At 55.8% G+C, this 18,540-nt stretch overlaps 2 protein-coding genes across 2 annotated transcripts in view; one reads left to right on the top strand and one right to left on the bottom strand.

The window, feature by feature from the left end:
* The first annotated feature begins 5,572 nt into the window (after positions 1-5,572).
* NKX2-4 (NK2 homeobox 4) lies at positions 5,573-7,985 on the top strand. Its single transcript, XM_051792921.1, has 4 exons — positions 5,573-5,998; positions 6,108-6,571; positions 6,614-6,757; positions 7,303-7,985. Exons 1-3 carry the CDS (start codon positions 5,632-5,634, stop codon positions 6,752-6,754), a joined length of 972 nt encoding a protein of 323 aa, XP_051648881.1. The 5' UTR covers positions 5,573-5,631; the 3' UTR covers positions 6,755-6,757; positions 7,303-7,985.
* A 1,249-nt stretch (positions 7,986-9,234) lies between these two features.
* The window catches only part of XRN2 (5'-3' exoribonuclease 2), a 36,572-nt gene continuing 27,266 nt past the window's right edge, over positions 9,235-18,540 (bottom strand). The window contains exons 28-30 of the mRNA XM_051792917.1: positions 18,338-18,398; positions 13,359-13,497; positions 9,235-10,026 (exon numbers count right to left, since the gene is read on the bottom strand). Coding sequence (XP_051648877.1) covers positions 9,964-10,026; positions 13,359-13,497; positions 18,338-18,398 — 263 coding nt within the window. The 3' untranslated portion in view covers positions 9,235-9,963. The remainder of the gene's footprint in view (positions 10,027-13,358; positions 13,498-18,337; positions 18,399-18,540) is intronic.

The raw sequence follows: 18,540 nt of genomic DNA, 5'->3' as shown, positions 1-18,540 counted from the left end.
CTGCAGGTGAGAGCCCCAAAATAATGGCTCAGTTTTGTTCAACAGTCGTGAGGGTACCACACAGCACGGAGCTGAGCCTGGGAACACCACTCCTCGGGATGCAGCAGCCTATTCCCAAAGCTGGGAAGGCGTCAGCAAGGCATTCATCCTGCTGCAGCCTCACACAGCCCAAAGGGGGTTTCCCTGTGCAGCTGCTTTGGATCCAGGTGGAGGTGGCTACAGAAGCGGGGTTTTCTGTGGAGGGAACCTGGGACACACCTGCCACCACCATGTGCCCATTTGAGAGCAGAACTCATCTTCTTTGGGTTCACATCCTTCACAAATCCAGTGTAACCGGCTCCTGCTGACTCAGCCTTGCCCTGCCCTGTCATTCCCAGCTCTGGCCGTCCAGCACTCGGCTCTCCGGGGTTCTGATCACCTCCACACCAGGCTGTCCCACAGACCAAGAGCCACAAGATGTTTCACTGCAGCCTCCCTGGGTACATAAACCAGATTTAAAGGGCACCTGTGTGGCGTTTGCCAGCCCTGCTGATGGGCACCAGCAGGGCCCAGGGGAGTCGGTGTCCGACTGCTGAGCACACGGATGCTCTGGGGGCATTGGAGTGGTCCAGCAGCACGAGGTGCCAGCCTGAAGGGCCTGATGGCCTTGCAGAAACTACCTCCTAGGAGTGACTAACTAAATATTCCATGCAGCACTGAAATGTTTTCTGTTGCATCAATAACTAGAAGCAGGCCCGGGACATTTCACGTGAGCAGCGGGAGCGATGCTGCCCACACTGCAGCCTGCCCTGCTCCCATCCACACACCTTTCTCTTGCCAGAGGCTTTCCCCAGCCGGATCTGAGGACACAAGGCATTTACCTGGGATCTCAGCAGCTGGAAATGTCCCCTCCAGCAGGCAGGAGGAAAGCTGGCTTGTCCTCCCTCGGCTGCAGGAGCTGCCACCTGAGGCCAGAGGGAGCATCCGTGTGCCTGAGCTTTTCAGGGATGGACCTTCCCAGGCACAGCCAGACCCACCCTGGTGGTGGGGGAGGCACTGCCCCAGGCTGCCAGGAGGAGGGGGCAGGCACAGCCAGCCAGAGGAACGTGTCCTTGCTCTGCAAGGTGGTGGGATGAATAACCAGGGGATTGGGGCGTGATTTCAGCCTAACATGAAACATTTGCATCCTGCCTGCTGAGGGTGCTGGGAAAAGGGCCAGAAGGGCTCTTCAGGGAAAGACCTCCAAGGGATAAAAGTCCATTTGGCAAGCAGGACTTTCAGGGAAGAATTTGAGAATACCGATACATTTATTGTGGGGGTTTTATCCCGAAAGGGAAAAACTACAGGGCAAGGGAACACACTGCCCGGTAATAATGTCATGGAATAAAGAGGGGCAGGGGGGAGGGAACCCTAGGGCTGGACAGATGTTGGGTGCAGGGACAACAACATCCCCCTAAGCCTGGCCTTGGTGTAAGTGACCCTCCAAACCTGCAACAAGATCTCCTGGCGCGGCCGTGCCCTGCGGTGGCACTGCCGGGCATTCCTGCCGGGCATTCCTGCCGGGCATTCCTGCCGGGCATTCCTGCCGCAAGCACCGACCCCGGGAGCAACAATTCCTGTGCACAGCTACTTGTGAGGTGCTCGATCTCCCTGGAAGGAGAGAGGTGGCCCTGCAGGAGGCCCGGCCGGCGCCGCGGCGGGAGCGGAGCTGTCCCCGCACTGTGGTAACCCCGTCCCTTCCCTGCGAACAGCCCCCTTAGCGACACTCCGGGCTCCTAATTCCGGGCTTTGCGTGGAAATCATTTTAGAGTGGGCTGGAAACCCCGGGTTCCTTTTCCAGTCTCGCGACGCCTTCAGAAAGCAATTCCTTAAGCCTCCGTTTCCAAGACCCTTTTAATCTCTGCAAATTACCGGTAAGAGCCGAATCAAGGCAAAACCGCCCTCGGCTGCGATCACAGCGCAGGGAGAGGCTGGCGCTGATTATTTGGGAGAAACCATCGCTTTTGGTGGAAGCTGCCGTGGAGATAAATTAGCATTTATACTGGATTATTGAAAAACGCCCCGCCAAAAATCAGCCTCCATCTCCGTGTCAATTGTGCCTCTCCAAGGTCAACACCTTCGCCGCCACAGGCACGGGCTCAAATAGCAGGAACAACTTAACGTGTGGAAATGAGCCCAAATATGTCATTATTATCAGGGAGACGAGCCGGGCTCTGAAATAACATCTGCACTCGGCAGCCCGGAATCCGAACGACCTTCCGCGGAACGGGGGTAATCAGGGGGCAGGGAAAAAAATCTCTCACAAAAATAAAACCCGATAGTTTGGCTTCTTGGTGGTTGCTTTCCTGTTGCCGACAGCCTCCTTGCATTTCCTACCTTTTTTTCCTTCTTTTTAAATCTGCTTTTAAACTGCTGAGCTTGGAATCCACAGTTTGATCTTCCCAGGATAGGGAAGGATGTGGTCCAGTTTTGTGTGGCACCTCCAGGTAACAAAAAACATACATTGTGTAAGTGAGGAGGATTTTAAGGTTGGGGTTTTCTCGTGGGGCGTTTGCCACGTCGGTGGGATTTTCTTTACACACGCTCCTAAGGAAATGGAACATCTTTCCCTCAGAAAACCCAGTCCCTGAAGTTGAACTGGAACAAAGGAGTTCCTTGGGTTTCTGCCACAGCCAAACAGAAAAAGGAAAAACCTGCTCAGTCCGTCACTTCAGTGGGGAACAAGTGTTTGACCCCGACCCTGCCAAAAGGCTCCATCCCAGGGAAGTTTGGGAATTGGTGAAAGCCTTCACTGCACTGTTACACTTTTTATCCAAAACACCATATTACTGATGTGGGAAAAATTCCAGGGTGTTTTCAGTGCAAAGCAGCAGTGAGGGGTTTTTTTTGGCTGCACTCCTACCAGCTCACCCCAGGCTGTGCTTCCCCTTGGGCCCCAGGAGGGGGATGAGCGGCCTCTGCCCCCGGGATGGGGGTGAGGAGTGTTCTGGGGGCTCAGTGCCACAGCCCCATCCCTGAGGACGTCCTGCATGGCTCCTCATCCCAGCTGCACTCACAGGAGTTTGGCCATCATGGGCAGGGTCCTTTTCCTGCTGGCTCCCCCTTCCTGGGCTGCTGTCCTAGGGCAGGCCCTTGGATTTCACTCCCTGTGCACAAGGTCCCCAGTTCCAAAAGCAGAGGCCGCAGGCACTGGCACCATGCCCACCACCTGAGCCCTCATGAGCCACCTCGCCCGTGCCAGATCCCAAAATCCCAGGTTACGGGGCCAGTCTGACGTAAACAGGGCCAGTCCCACTCAGCCTTCCGCCTTATTTCCATCTGGTTTGTCACCAGAGCAGCACTGAGGCCACGGTGAGATCCTGAACTTCCTCCCTGCCCCAGTGGATCGCAGGGAATCATCCCTACACCACCAGGAGCAGCCTCCCTCCTCCCAGAGAGAAGCAGGGACACCACATTCTGCTTCTTCAGCTTCTGCATCCGTCCATCCATCCGTCCATCCATCCATCCATTCATCCATCCATCCATCCACCCATCCACCCATCCAGCTCCCGGGGGTCTCAGCTGCTCAGGGCTGGGGGTGCTCCAGGGTCCCTGGTTTGCCAAGCTGCAGGTTGACCCCAGGGCTCTCTCCCTGCAGGGCTGAGTGGGGTCCCCCCTCTCCTCCTGTCAGGCCAGGGGGGCTTGAGCCTGATCCCCATCTGGGGGCAATGCCACCTGCCCTGACAACAAAAGGGCACTGCTGTGCCCGGGGAGGATGGAGATTTCAGCAGCTCCTTCCTGGAGCGTGAGTTCTATCCAGGGGGAGACCCGCTCTAAAAGGGATGGAAAACTCCAGGGAAAAAAAAAATGAAATAAAATAGGAGTACAACCGTCAGCCTCCTGAGGAAGACTCTGGGGAAGTAAGAGCTGGGCTCAGACACTGCTCAGCAGCTCAGAGAGCAGTTGGTGACAGAAGTACCTGGGCTGGTGGGCACTGGGGGCTCTGCTGTGGGCCCCAACCCCAGGGACAGCAGCCAGAGCTGTGTCCCCTCCCCATGGATGCCCATCAGTGGGTCACCTTCGGGACAGGGGTGGCAGCAGCCCCTGCACTGCTCCCACAGCAACGTCGAGGGGGTTTCATTTTTTAATTTTTTTTTTTTTAAGCAGGTAACGGGAAAACGGGCTCAGAGAAAAAGGATGTAGGTGCCAGGAATTCTGCCCGAACTGTGGGAAAATTGCACCTGAATAAAACTGGCGGGAGCAGGGGATTTGGGCAGCAGCACATGGAGACTGGGGACATGTTCAACTCCTGCCCCTCACCGGGATCGATCTCAGGGTCTGAGGGAGGAGCACAAACTTCAAGAAGCAGAGCTGTCCTCGCTCTGATCTTCTGTCTTTCATTTTTCATAATCACGCCAGATCTGCAGGTGCTTTGCCTCCAGAGGGATCAGGGAAAGGGTCGGGTTTGAGAGGGGAAGGGAAGGGTCTGGTCCGGAGGTGCGGGATAGCCCTGGCTCCCAAACGGAGCAGAGGGGGACAAGGGAGGTGGCCGGAGGGACAAACCCCAGGATCAGCCCGGGAGCGGGTGCCCACCCGGGAGGGAGGTGCGGATGCTGCTGCTGGCACACACCGAGTTTGATCCATTTGCCGATAAAGCGCAGCCCCGCGGTCCCCCCGCCCGGGTCGGGTGCGGCGGGAGCGCGCACACAGCGCATCTGCTCGCGCACGGACGCGCGGGCTCGGGCCGACCCGTCGCGGCGGTGCCCGGCCCGGGGGGCCAGGGGAAGGTTTGGCCTCGGAGTCTGGTTGCGCCGCGTCCTCTCAGCCTGTCAGAGACTCCACTCAGCCTCCCCTGCCCGCCGGGAGCGGCGGGGACGGGCAGGAGCCCCCGCAGCCGCTGCCCCTCGACGGGCGCGGGGTCCCCCCGCGGGAGCCCCGGCAGCCGCCCCTCGGGGCGGGAGGGGCGCGTCCCGCACCCGGCCCGACCCTCGCCCGCGGGCTCGGGCTGACCCGGGGGAGCGTTTCGTTGTCGCAAAACCAACGAACGAACGAACAACGACCGAAAAAAATCCCAAACCACAGATGCAAACGAAGCGCCAGCCCTAAAGGGGCCCCGGCGCCGCGGGGGTCCCCGCCGGCTCCGCACCCCGAGGCAGCGCTGCCGAGGGGCAGGGGCCGGGCGGGAGCCGCGCACCCCCGGGGCACCGGCCCGGAAAGAGGGGAGAGGGTGTCCCGGCTCCTGCCGTCGGGGCCGGGGCCGCGGCCGTCGCGCTGCTCCGGGACGGTTTGCCCGGGGGTCGCCGCGCACCGCGGGACGGGGTCGGGACGAGGGGCCGCGGGAACGGGCAGGTACTTACGGGCGAGGGCGGCGGGGCCGCTCGGAGCCGCTCCGGCGCTGCCCCGGGGTGGCCGGGCTTAAGAGCCGTCGGGCGGGCGCAGGACAATGGCCGGGAGGAGGGGGCCGGGGCCGGGGGGCGGCGGGAGGCGGGGAGGGGCCGGGGCCGCCCGCCGCCGCTCCGCCCCCCCGCGTCTGGCGTAAACCCGGCTCCGGGCTAAAAGAACCGGCGAGCTACCGGCGCCCGGGGCTGGTGGCCGCCGCGGACGGCTCGCCGGTGCCGGCGGCAGCGCCCGGCCCGGCCAGGCCCGCCCCGTCGCGTCCCGCCCCGCCGCGCCATGTCGCTGAGCCCCAAACACACGACGCCCTTCTCGGTCACCGACATCCTGAGCCCGATGGAGGAGAGCTACAAGAAGTTCGGCGGCATGGACGGGGCGGGCGGGCTGGGCGCGCCCCTCGGGCCCTACCGCCAGGCGCCCGTGCCCCCCGCGCCCGCCGCCGTCCCGCAGCACGTCCCCGCGGGGGCGGCCGCCTACCACATGCCCCACGGCGTCTCGCAGTTCCCGCACGGCGCCGTCGGGGGCTACTGCAACGGCGGGCTGGGCAACGTGGGCGAGCTGCCCGCCTACCCCGAGGGGATGCGGGGCGGCGCGGCGGCGGGCGGCGGCTGGTACGGGGCCGGCGGCGACCCCCGCTACTCCAGCAGTAAGTGCGGGCGCGGGGAGGCGCGGGGGGGGCGGCGGCGGGGGGCGGGCGGGGGAAGCCGCGGCCCCGACGGGGCGGCCGCCGGCGCTGAGCCGCCTCTCCCGCTCAGTCTCCAGGTTCATGGGCCCGTCGGCCGGGATGAACGTGGCCGGGATGGGCGGCCTGAGCGGCATCGCCGAGGGCGCCAAGGCCATCGTGCCGCTCCACGCGGCCCCGCGGAGGAAGAGGAGGGTGCTCTTCTCCCAGGCACAGGTCTACGAGCTGGAGCGGCGCTTCAAGCAGCAGAAGTACCTGTCGGCGCCCGAGCGGGAGCACCTGGCCAGCCTGATCCACCTCACCCCGACCCAGGTGAAGATCTGGTTCCAGAACCATCGCTACAAGATGAAGCGCCAGGCCAAGGACAAGGCAGCCGCCCAGCAGTTGCACCCCGACGGCGGCGGCCTCTGCCAGCAGCCCTCGCCGCGCCGCGTGGCCGTGCCGGTGCTGGTGAAGGACGGCAAACCCTGCCCGCCGCCGGGCAGCGGCACCCCGGGCCCCGGGCAGGCCGCCCCCGCGCCCCCCGCCGCCGCCCCCGCCGCCCCCGCCGCGCACCCGCACCCCGGCTCGCTGGGGCAGGCGGCCGACCTGGAGGAGCTGTCGCCCAGCCCGCCGGCGCTGCACGGCCCCGTGCCCCCCCTCGCCCCCCTGGACTCGGCCGGCGCCGACTACAACGGCGGCATGGTCAGCCCCAACCTGCTCTACGGCAGGACGTGGTAATCGGTGTGTCCCGTGTGTCCCCCCCGCGACCCCCCGGCCCTCCGAGACCGGACCCGCCGGCCCAGCGCCTGCGGGGACCCCGACGGACGCCCGTGGGCCCCCGCGCTCCCCTCTCTCCGGCCCCTTCCCGTCCTTCCTTCTGGTTTTTTTTTTTTTAAAAGCCTCTCCGGTTTTTTGGATAAACGGCCCCGACGGCAGCCCCGCAGCGGGGCCGAGTGCGCGTCCACGCGTGGGCTGCGGGCGTGACCGCGGCGCTCCCCGCGCGCGTGTGTGAGTGTGTGAGTGCGCCGAGGGTGTGCGTGTGCACGTGTGTGCGTGGAGGGTCTGTGTGCACGCGTGGTCCTGGATCCGCGTCCCGTCCGTGCCGCCGCATCCCGCCCGGGAGCGCCCCTGACGGGGCGGGGGGAGCCGGGGGACCGCGGGGCTCCGCTCCCGGCCCGGCCCCGCTCTCCTGCGGCAGCCCCGGGGCACCCGGAGCCCCGGCGTGTCCCGTCACAGCCCCGCTGAGCGCCACAATAAACCTTCTGAAGTGCAACTTATCTCGGCAGAATTAATTTCGCGGGGGTGCCCCGAAGTGCGATTCCGCTCTTGTCCCGATCGGAAGGTAAATTCAGTCGCGACTCGAGAGGCGGCGGCGGCGGCGGCGGGAGCCGTGGCAGAAGAGCCCTGGAACGCCGGCGCTCAGATTTAAGGGGCAAAAAAACGTTTTTCTCGTTGTTGTTGTTAAATATCGCTCAGTAAATGAATGACCGCGCGTGGACGGGGCGCGCGTCCCGCGGAACCGCCACAACCGCCGGCCCTTCGCTCCGCTCCCGACGAGCTCAGGGACCCGCGGAGATGACGGAGAGCCCGGGGATTCCCGGGGCTGGACCCCGCTTCCCGCCGGGATGGAGGGCGGGGATCGGGCCCCGCAGCGCCGGGGCCGCCGGGCCGGAGGATGCTCCGCGGCACAGCGGGGTTTATCCCCGCGCCTCTTCCCGGGGAAACCCCGCGCGTCGGGAAACACTCCTCGGGAGTTTCCGGCAATTTTTTCTTTCTTTTATTTTTAATTTTAATTTTATTTTATTTTTAACAATAAAAGGAAGCCTTGTTCTCACGAGTCGGCTGCTTCGTTCTCGGTGTACGGACTGATGGACAACACCAAAAGCTCCTTCCTTCCGCCTCCCTCTCAGGCTCCAAGGATTTAATTCCGTGCCCCCCCTGCCCGGCTCCCCCATCCTCGGGGGACCCGCTGGACCCCGGCCCGGGCAGGGGCTCCCCAGCCCCGGGCAGTGCCAGAGCCCGCACCGCTCCCGGCTGTGCCGTGAGGGAACGATTCTGGGGTGGAAAACAGGGATTTCAGCCTCTGCCAGACCACGGACCGGCTCCCAGACCCCTTCCCAAGGCCCATGCGGGAGCCGGGAGGGGAAGTGGGGTGTTCTCCCGGGTGGGGAACGGCAGGGACCCCCCCTTCCCTTCATGGCAGATGCCACACGGGGACCACCAAGGCTCTCTCCCTTTCCATAGGGGAGTGCTTCTCCCTACTGGCTCCCACGGGGGACAGCTCAGAGCATCTGGGGTGTGAGTGATTTCCCCCTCCAACTCTGTCAAATCCAAGGGGATGTGCCAGGCTCAGCTCCAGCCTGGAAAAAAAATTCTCTCTCTAGGTAGAGCAGCTTCAGGAGCTCCACGGGGATGCTGTCCCAGGGTGACCCCCAAACCCACCAGCAGCTGGGGTGCAGAGGCAGCCAAAGCAGAGCCCGAGGAGGGGGTTGCTCCACAGTCAGGCCCTGCATCCCACCCCGGGCCATGGAGCCCAGGAACCCAACCCTCTGGGAGAGCACATTGCTCCAGGCATCGCTCCCAGGGCCCAGGAGGGCATTCCGGGTTCATCCCACCTCGGGCATGTGGCCGACCCACCCCGCTCCTTCCTCCACCCCACTCCCACAAAAACTCACCCTCGCTGCTGGTTTTGTGCCGCTCAGAAAGCAAAATGACTTTTTTTTTTGAGCCCCAAATCTTTTCCCCATCCGAGGGAGAAGGCCGTTCCCGGCTCCCGGAACGCTGCATTACAACGAAGGATTCTGCTCCACCCTCAATCACTTGAAAATAATGAATCCAGGTTGATGATTCCTTCCTCCCAAGGTTACACCCGGGTCTGTCTGGGCTTTTCCCTGGTTGCTGGTGATTAACACCTGCGCCCTGGAAGGAAGGAGCACCGAGCACTGTGGCATCGGGGCCGAGAGCAGGGCTGGGAAGTTTACTGGTTTACACAATACATGAATTTAAGGGAAAAAATCCAAAGGGAAAGCTGAACTGGATGCTCTCCTCATTTTTTTTTGTTTTGTTTGTTTGTTTTGTTGCTTAAACAAATATTTTCGATGCTAAGACAGAGGCCGGGTAGAATTATTTTCCAAGAATTCAACATAAACGCGGGCGTGTGCAAGTGAAAGATACAAACAGGGCCTGGAGGGGGTTGAAAATTAACCACACGCTGCTGCTCAGAATTTCAAAAGCCACTTTATAAAGCAAATAAAAATATTTACCGATTTGGTACACTCACACAGAAAAATCCCTAAAAGAGGTGCTAAAAACGAATGGAATCTCTGCCCTTCCGCGGCTATTTTAAATTAGGTATCAAACAGACAAATCCACCTCCCCTGCTCGGCTGTGCCCCCAGTAACCAAGCCAGAAACGGGCAGGCGTCGCAAAATCAAAATGTTTTACTTCCAAGTCCCAAAAAAATCCGCCCCTCTGCGAGACACTGAAGGAACATCCGACCAACATCCGACCGGGACCGGCGAGGGCCACGTGTTCCAGCGCCGCCGGCTGCGCCCCAGGAGTCCATCAAATCCCATTTCTGGGCATTCTTTAAAACTCCACGGCTGTTTTTCAGGCTCTCGTGAGAGGAGTAAGGGATGTTTGGAGTCCGGAGTGACGGGCACGGCTCGGATAAGTAAGGAAGACAGCGCAGCACCTCCACCTCCTCCAGCGGCTCCCGAGCTGCTCCACAACCCGCCGCTCCCCAGCCACACGGCCCCCCCCCTCCCAGAAAATCATCAGCACCAGGTCCATAAGAAATGTGCACATTTTAAACAAGTTTAAAAACTTTTTCCCCCCCTCTCCCCCACAAAATAATGGAAAGAACAAAAAGCGAAAAAAAAAAAAAATCCGGACGTTTCCTACGTTTAACAAGAAAAAAAAAAAAAAAAAAAAATAGAAGCCAGGAGCTAATTCCAGTTGTACCTTCCTGCGGGAGGAGGGAGCGGGTAGGGCCTCCCGGGGCCGTACGCCTGCAAGCAAACAAACAAAAGCAAGCATTTATTTTTTGGATTAACACCACAAGTAAACAAGTTGGGAGAGCTCGAGGCGCCACTCGGGACTGGAACAATGCACCCTCCACATCCCCTGTACAGAGAGGTACCAAACCCCCTCCACCACGGCTACAGGGCTGGACATCCAACAGCTCTCCCAGGAAACACAGGCAGGGCTGAACCCCCGGAGGGGAGCGCGGCTGCACAGCACCGGCCACGGCTTCGCTCCGGGGAACAAACCCACCCAAAGCCAAGGGACTTCCCAGCAGTGACACCTCTGGGTGTGCTTTGCTTTTAGAGCCCCAGGCAGAGAGTGGCAAGTGGGGTATCTCACACTCAGGGTAGACAAACACAGTTTCTTTTTTTTTTTTTTTTTTCCTTAAAATACTTAAGTGTACGGAAGTATTTTAAGGGAAAAAAAAAATGAAAACTGTATTTTTTACAGAAGTAGCATTTTCCAGATTCATTCGCACTTTAATAGTAGGCCAAAGAGACCTAAATCCCACTCTGGAAATCACTCCAAATGAGATTTATTTTTGTACTTAAATTTAGGCATTTGAGGCATCAACTATCAAGTGAAAAATGCACTGGAAAATTTCACAGAATCGCCAGGAAGCATCTTAAATAATTTCCAAACCTGATATACTGCAGAGACCAGAAAGTAAACTAAATATGGTGCACCAACACCAGTGACAGGCTTTGTCTGCCCCTTACTTGGGGTGTTTTTGGTGGGGAGGGGAAGAGGGGCTGCCTCTCCTCTCTTCCAGAGAGAAATCCATCTTTACCCCGGCCCACGGCAGCCGAGACATCCACGGGAACCGCGGAGCCGGCGACCCAACCTGCCGGGAGGCTCCCTGCAGCCTGCACGAGGAGGGAACCTTGGAGGTTCCTTCCCAGGTTTGATTGCAGGCAATTAAAAAAGGAAACGAGTTGGTTACATCCCTTGGAAAAAAAAAAATCCTTGAAAGCCAGCAGCAATCCCCGTGCAGAGGGACAATACGGATGCGACGCCGATCCGGGTGCTCCGCTGTGTGCGGCCACAGGCTGGAACAGAAATGCCCAACACCTGCACAGCACCACCAAGTTTATTCTTTCATTTTCTGGGAGAGCTGGAAGGCCCCAAACCCCCACTCCCACGGAGCCCCCCGGATCCATGGCAGCTGCATTAATTTTGTAAGCACTCTGCGGCAGCGCGTTTATTAACCTCTTCAGGCCGCGTTCTGCACGCTGTAAAAAAAGAATTCAGAGGTGAAAGGGCCCAAAGATAATTATTTATGCTGCTACGTGTCACCACTTCCACTTGAATCCCTTTTCAAGGCTTTAAAGCTTTGAAATTTGCAGGCAGCAAGGCCGGATTCAATGATTGGGTTGGCACCCGAAAGCCTTTCAGGTACCTTCTCATTTCACTCCAGCCCCGAGGAAATAATGACATTGGAAAGTTCATTTAAAAATAACAACAACAACAACAACAACAAAAGGCAACAAAAATCTAAGGGGAGATAAAAAACAGTTGGAAAGCAACAAACTGCAAAGGGAATTTTTAAGGAAGTAAAATTACTGGAGCTGAAAGATTTGTCCTTAACATCCACTATGTGTGGGTATAAATAAAAGGGTTGTCACCACCCAGTTCTAACACTTCCTGCACCAGCAGATGGGTCTGTGCCAGTGCCAGGGGAATTCTGGTTTGGACAAGACCACAGTATGATCCAGGCTGTGGCTGCCACGAGCCTCCGAGACAGCTTCCCAAGAGGGAACTAACCAGGGATGCCCTTCCCAACCCTTCTGGAAGGCTATTCCTGCTCACCCTCGTGACTCCAGTTGTGGCTGTTGGGCACTGAGATTTAAGGTTGGGAATGAACTGCCTGGAGCACAGACTCCTTTAGCAAACAGAGCCCCCCACGCTGCCCAGGACGGAGGGCAGGGCAGAGTGTGCAGGCAGGCACACTTGTTCAAGGGTCTATTCCCCAGCCCAATTAAACACTGCCCAGGCTCCACTGGCACGAAGATCCTCCACTGACTTCTCTCCATTATCCCAGCAGCCCCTGTTATGGATTAGTGCAATCAGGCATTTTTTCCTCTGGCTCTGGTGTTTTGGGTAAACCTGCGCAACCCAAAATGAAAGACTTTTGAAAACTGATCCTACTAATACACCTCATCCAAATTTAAAATACAAACACCACTGGGGCCTAGTTGGGCAAAGGTGCAAGCCCCACTACACTTCCCCAGTAAGCTCAGTGTGACCATCACCCGTGCTGGTGAGTTCTGCTGCCAGTCAGACAGCTGGCAGGATTTGTACAGGCACTGCCTCCCCTGTGCTGGTGCTGGGCCAGGTAACACATGTGTCTCTGCACTGGGGAGGTGGGCAGCCTGAGAGGAGGAAAAAAAAAACCTAGGAGTGACTAAAAAGTGATTTGTCTTGAGCTGAGCCAGGTTCCAGGAGAAGGTACATTTCCAACAGTTTGTGCCTTGGTTTCCAGATAAAATATTGGGTAACCGTGCTGTCACCCAGCAGCTGAGCCCTCCTCCTCCCCAGCACTGAGCAGGAACCTTCCCACAGTTCTGACTCCCCCAAGCAGCAACAGAACCAAGAGTTTAACCTAGATACCTGAAATTTATTTTACATCAGTATATAGCACTGGAAGCGTTCAGAGATCTGGAACAAGAGTATATAACAGATCACATTTTACTGGGAACACCCCCCCTCCCAAAACTCCCTAAGCAAAGTCACCTGCTACTTTCAAGCAGCATTTTCACTCTGTGGCATTTTCATGAACTGCTGACAGAGTCACCTGTAATTTTGGATGAGGTTCTCCCATCATGTTCCCTTGTTTCCATGTAACCACACAGAGCTATTTTCACATGTCCTTTCCCAGATATGTTTATTCCTGGGGCTACATTTGCATTAAGTAGTTTTTCAGCTAAGAGAAAGCCAATAAACACTCGAGAGGAAAAATACAGGAAGTTGTAAGAATCCACATTTAAAACATGCTGGGGAGAAACCCTTCTGACCCCAAAAGGTGTAGCTGTGGATTCCCTCACAGGAGAGGTTGGAATACTTGCCTTCAGGTGATGTTTGCTCAGGCTGCAGGAAGAGTGTCTGAGCTGTGCTAATGGACAGGGTGGTGGTGCAGTCCTGGCGCAGACCTCGTGCCAGGGGAGGACAAGGCTGGGAAGTCACCTGCCCGTGCTCTCGGTGGGGACACAATGACACACTGGAACCAGCTCTGGAGTGCCCTCCCACGCCACACTGCCTGCCCACGGCCACGCCAGAAGGAAGCCCTGGAGGGGAGGAGGACAGAGGGTGTTCCTACCTGCCTGCCCCTGTCCATGCGGTCCTCGGGTCTCTGGGGGTATCCCATGGGTCCCATCCCCTGGTACTGCGCCGGCTGGAACTGGTTGGGGGACTGCAGCATGCGGTTCCAGGCAAGGAGAGGAGCAGCTCCAGCGCTTCTGTGTAAGGAAGAGACACTGCAGTGGGAGCCCACAGAGTCCCACAACACGTCCCCCAAAAGCAGATTTGTCTCGGAGCCGAACAGGGTCGGTCCCCCCAGCTGTGCCTGCAGCGGGACTGCGGGTGGCCAAGCGCTAGAGAGAGACCAGGGAGGGGGGAATATATTCCCAAATTTCCCTGAAGGCCACCTTTGCTCATGGTTTCCTTCATCACAGCCTGAAGCTGCACAACCAGGTGCTGCCACGAGCAGCAGACCCAGAGGTTTTTCCAATTCCCTGGAAGGTTCCTGTCCACCCTCTATTCCGGGGACAGATCTGCCGACTCCCCCGCGCTGCTCCCGAGCCCGGCTCAAAGCCCAGCTCAAAGCCCAGCTCAAAGCCCGGCCCAGGGTTCCCCACCGTCCCAGGAGTAAACATGTGCCACACGGGAGCCGGGGGCTTTCTTCTCTGAGCGCCCAGACTCCTTCTGGGAGCCCATTCTTCCCAGTTAATTGCAGGTTGCAAATGAATTCTTACGGCGAGTATTCGGAATCTAGGCTAGGGGCCTTGGCTGCTTTTTCCCATCCATTATTCTGCTCAATATGTCAGGAGGTCTGATCGGGAAGAAACCTTTTCAAGTTCTATTGATGCTGTTTTCAATTGACCACGGTGACCTAGCAACATAAGCACTAATTGGCACGGGCTGACTGACATTTGGTGTACAGTTTAGATGGGAACACAGACCCGATGTCCATTATAGCCCAGTTTGCCATGCCAGATTACCAACAGCAAGAAATGTTTTCATTGCCTTCAAGTGCCTACTCTGGCATTACAGTTATAAAGCAACAGGTATTACACGTCAAACATCGTTTGATTAAAAGTATTAAAAAAATAAATTAAAAAAAAAAAAACGCTTCGGGCATGATCCGGTCGTTAAAGCTGAGCATGGGTGAGGGAGGGACAACCCCTCACAGAACTCAGGGGTTCTGCAGGACACTATCATCTTGTAAAGGAAAAACAGGGATAGTGGGGACACTTCATCTTTCCTGACCCCCCTTGATGAGGGAGTCGACAGAGGCAGGCCTGGTGGGAGATGGGGACAGCAGAGACAGGGGCTCCATAATCCCAGATTTACCTGTTGGGATGGGGCCAGCAGGGAGCACAGCACTGCATCCCAGATATACCTGCTGGGATGGGGACTGCAGGGAGCACAGCACTGCATCCCAGATATACCTGCTGGGATGGGGCCAGCAGGGAGCACAGCACTGCATCCCAGATATACCTGCTGGGATGGGGACTGCAGGGAGCACAGCACTGCATCCCAGATATACCTGCTGGGATGGGGACTGCAGGGAGCACAGCACTGCTGGTTTATCTCCTTCACTGCACATCACTCCTCTTCTCTTCCAAGAGCCTCTGCCCAGATGTGCTGAATTTCCCCCTGGAGACCCTTTCCAGGGGCAGCCAGGCTCCCAAATGACCCCGGAGCTCAGGGAGGAGCTGTGATTGTCCTGGCCAGGCAGGACTCACAGCCAGCTGCACAACACCAGGCAAAGGGAGCTGTGAGAACTGAGGAGTTTTGGGAGGGGAAGGACTTTAAACACATTCCACCAGCTGGAGCAGAGGCAAAGTTGGAATCAAGACAGGTAGAGGCAAGACTAAAGGGATGAAAACAGGCATTTTGGATGTGATAGTGGTGTGGTTTTGGATGCAAACTGCTTTTGGTTTCACACTAAAGCCTACAAAGACAATTGCTCCACCTGGTCAGGGTGAGACCTGCCTGGATTTTAGGAAAGCATAAGGAACTCCTGCCATCTCCAGAAGCAAATAACTTGATTCCTGTTTAGAAAAATATGAGTCCTGCTGGATAAGTATGCAGTTGGTGAATATGACATGGAATACATGGACTAAAAATGGACATACACAAATGGTAAGTGGTGATACTGAGCTGTGTACTGTGCTTTTCACCCCAGGAATGCACAATGTCACCCAAATCCTCCCTCAGAAGGAGCAGTGCTGTAGTTAAAGTTCATAGCAAGTCACACTTTCAGTGACTAAACACTCAAAGTCAGTATTCTAAGATAGGTTCATACTTATTCCTTTGGATTAAGTATTTTGAGTACTAACTCTTTTCCCCCCTCATGATTCCTAGAAAACAGCAGACTCTCTGGGATGAATACACTGCTCTGCCTTAAGGAAAACTACTGGGAAATGCCCACACAGCTCCAGCTCTTGGGCTTTCATTAACAATCATTCTGTCTCTGTAACAAGTGCTGGTGATAAATACAGCTGAGGGTCACAGGCCAGCACTTGCTCCATGCCTGGAATGGGAAAGTTTGACACAAATTTCATCTGTCACTAATATGTACTTGGCACAGAGTTTAAACTTGTTATTTTTAAGTGATGTTTAGTGAAAAGTTAGGAATTTAACAAATTAAACACAACAATATTTACATGATGTTGTTGGGGCATTTTTGCTCAAGGCCATCTGAAACAGTGAAATTGGTGATTTTCAGTCAGAACTACCATGGATTCTAAACCTGGAAAAAAGGCTGCAATGCATTTTCTGATCTTAAAGCCTGTTCTTAATTCACAGAACTATGTATTATTAAAAAAAAAATAAATTAGATTTTCATCTTGTAAACAATAAATATGGAAATTACAGGACTCACAGCACTTGACTTTGTGTTCATCCAGTGGATCTATTAATTGGTGAGGGTGGAGATTTGCACGCAGCAAAAGCTGCAACCAAAAAGGGACTGTGCCACTTGAAACATCCCAGGAGCTCACACTGGCAGAATCATTCAAATCACTCTCCAGAGTTACCCCAACTCATGATTCAGCTGAAGCATATTCAGCCAGGACAGCTCAAAGACAGCCTCAGGAGACATTACACTGTCAAACATCCCCGTGTTCCAAGCTCAGACTCCTTGGAAATCTCTTCTGTGAGCAGGTCAAGCAAATGGTTTTGCTCCATTTCCCTCAGCCAGGAAATGTCCCTCAGCCAGGTAGCACTGCAGCACTGGATTTAAGAGATCCTACACGGGAGGCAGGACCTGCTGGACTACAGAGAAGCAGCTTTCCACTCCTGCTTTTTATTCCCCCCAGGCCTGGCAAGCAAGAGGTGCTTTAGCCCCCTCCTGCAACACTCCATCCCTGGAACAGCACGAAGGCTCCAAGCTTTCCAGGCAGCAGGGACAGGGCTCCTGGCTCTCTCCCTCATTTAATTTCTTCCTGGGAACAGAGGTGACAGAGGACAGAAATCCCTGGCTGCTCTCCCCCCTGGCACCTCGTTGCTCCTGGAGCACCTGAAGCCACAGCAGCAAGTGGGAACAGCCCCAGGGGGAGGCAGTTTGGGAAACCAGCAGCTCCCAGGGAATGAACTGGAAACCCCCAAAATCCCTTGCAGGGGTCAATTCAACAGGTTCAGACATTATTTCCTGCACCAAGTCTCCCTGTGTTTAACCTTCTGCTTAAGTCTCTGTGCTTGTCTTTGTACAGCAGCTCACTCGACGTCAGCAGGTTTCATCTGCTTATCAAATCCCAAACCTTCCAGGGAAACGGCAAAAGTACTGATCCTCAGAGCTGGCAAGTCAGAGATTTTCATAAACCATCCAAGGCGCAACAAAGAAAAGGCAAGGACAAGTGACAGACCTGCAGCAATCCTTCAGAAAATAGTCCTGTATACGCTGGATTTAATTAGGGTGTGGGAGCAGCAACTCCCATGGCCCAAGCAATATTGAAGCTTGCGTTATAAACAAACCTTGCCTTACAATATTCCACATGGATGAGGCACAGGACAAGGGAGCCAGACTTGGTTCAGTGGGGATCAAAATGGTTGCCATGGAAAGTGGCTGCGGAGAGCTCAATAAATTCTCCCAAAGCCCATATTTTCAATGGCCAACATTTGCAAATAAAACCGAGGGAAAAAACCCTGTGCCTCGGTGCAGAAACATCCCTTACGTGCTCTGCCATTCCTCCATAAACAGAAATAAATATCATTATTCATAGCTGCCACAGGTACCCTGAGTTTATTGAGTCCCCCCACTGAAGGACACACAAGCCATCAATGAAGGAATGCATGTAAAACATCCCTGATTATCAAACCATGTCACATTCCTTCTATTCGATGGCACTTATTGGACTGCAGATTCCATAATCCTTCCCTGAGTCCCTTCTGCATTTAATTCAGTTCAGTCTTAAGTAGTTAAAGAAACTGTTTTCAGTGGCAACTAATAACTACTGACCTACAGTGACACTGCCCTACAATGGGCTTGTCAGCCCTGAAAAACTTGTACCAAAGAAGCTGATTAGGACTTCAAGAGGTTTGTAGCAAGAATCAATGGCTGGTCTGTACTAATGCTGCGGCTGCAGCACAGAAATGATAAAAGTGGAACACCATTAGTTATGCCTCATTAAGCTCCACAGCCCTCCTAAAAAGAAATTTGTTTAGCCTGTCCAAAATCTAATGCAGTTTTAAGCTCTCTGTGTCCAATTTCATGGTATCTCAAAAGCTTCAATAAGATAAAGGCCAAAGAACCAAGAACGGTACCAAAGCACCAACAGTAAAGTTAATTTTGAAGCCTGAGTTTTAATGGAAAGTGGGTTTGTTTTTTTTTTTTTTAATTCAAACTACTCAAGCCTTTTAAAGGATGAACACCACGTAGCGTGCTCTCAAAACATAAATAAACCACGGACCTTAATTAACTTAAAAAACCCGCTGTACAGCACCGTTTCAACAAACTTAAACGGCAACGTTCAAAACAAAGGAGGGGAAAAAACAAACGTTGGGAAGGCTGGCAGAGCCCCAATCCACCCTCCTGGGCAGGTCTCACAGAGCTGCCAACCCCTCCTGCCTTACCTCTGTGGTGCCTGCTGGAACAAGGGCGTGGGGCCTCGCCAGGACTCCTGCGGCCGAAGGTCTGGAGGGGAGAAACAAAATGGTAAAGTAAGAAAGGGCAAGTGTAACAATTCAAGAGCCGTGCTCCACTCCTGGCTGTGCTTTCAAGGAGCCAAACAGAAAAGCTCAGGCTGGATATGCCACAAACACACTCCAAGCCATCA

This window comes from Manacus candei, unplaced genomic scaffold, assembly GCF_025592945.1.
Source record: "Manacus candei isolate 608988 ecotype Guabito, Panama unplaced genomic scaffold, ASM2559294v1 h1tg000035l, whole genome shotgun sequence".
In the NCBI taxonomy this organism is placed as follows: Eukaryota; Metazoa; Chordata; class Aves; order Passeriformes; family Pipridae; genus Manacus; species Manacus candei.
Note: the sequence above shows the minus strand (reverse complement) of the source record. Positions and strands in the feature narration are given on the sequence as shown.

What these genes read in the sequence shown, in the direction of transcription:
- NKX2-4 (XM_051792921.1), top strand. Translation starts at nt 5,632, where the DNA reads ATGTCGCTGAGCCCCAAACACACGACGCCCTTCTCGGTCACCGACATC. An exon ending in CGACCCCCGCTACTCCAGCA is followed by an intron (nt 5,999 to 6,107) that starts GTAAGTGCGGGC and finishes TCTCCCGCTCAG; the next exon opens with TCTCCAGGTTCATGGGCCCG. An exon ending in CGCCCCCCGCCGCCGCCCCC is followed by an intron (nt 6,572 to 6,613) that starts GCCGCCCCCGCC and finishes TCGCTGGGGCAG; the next exon opens with GCGGCCGACCTGGAGGAGCT.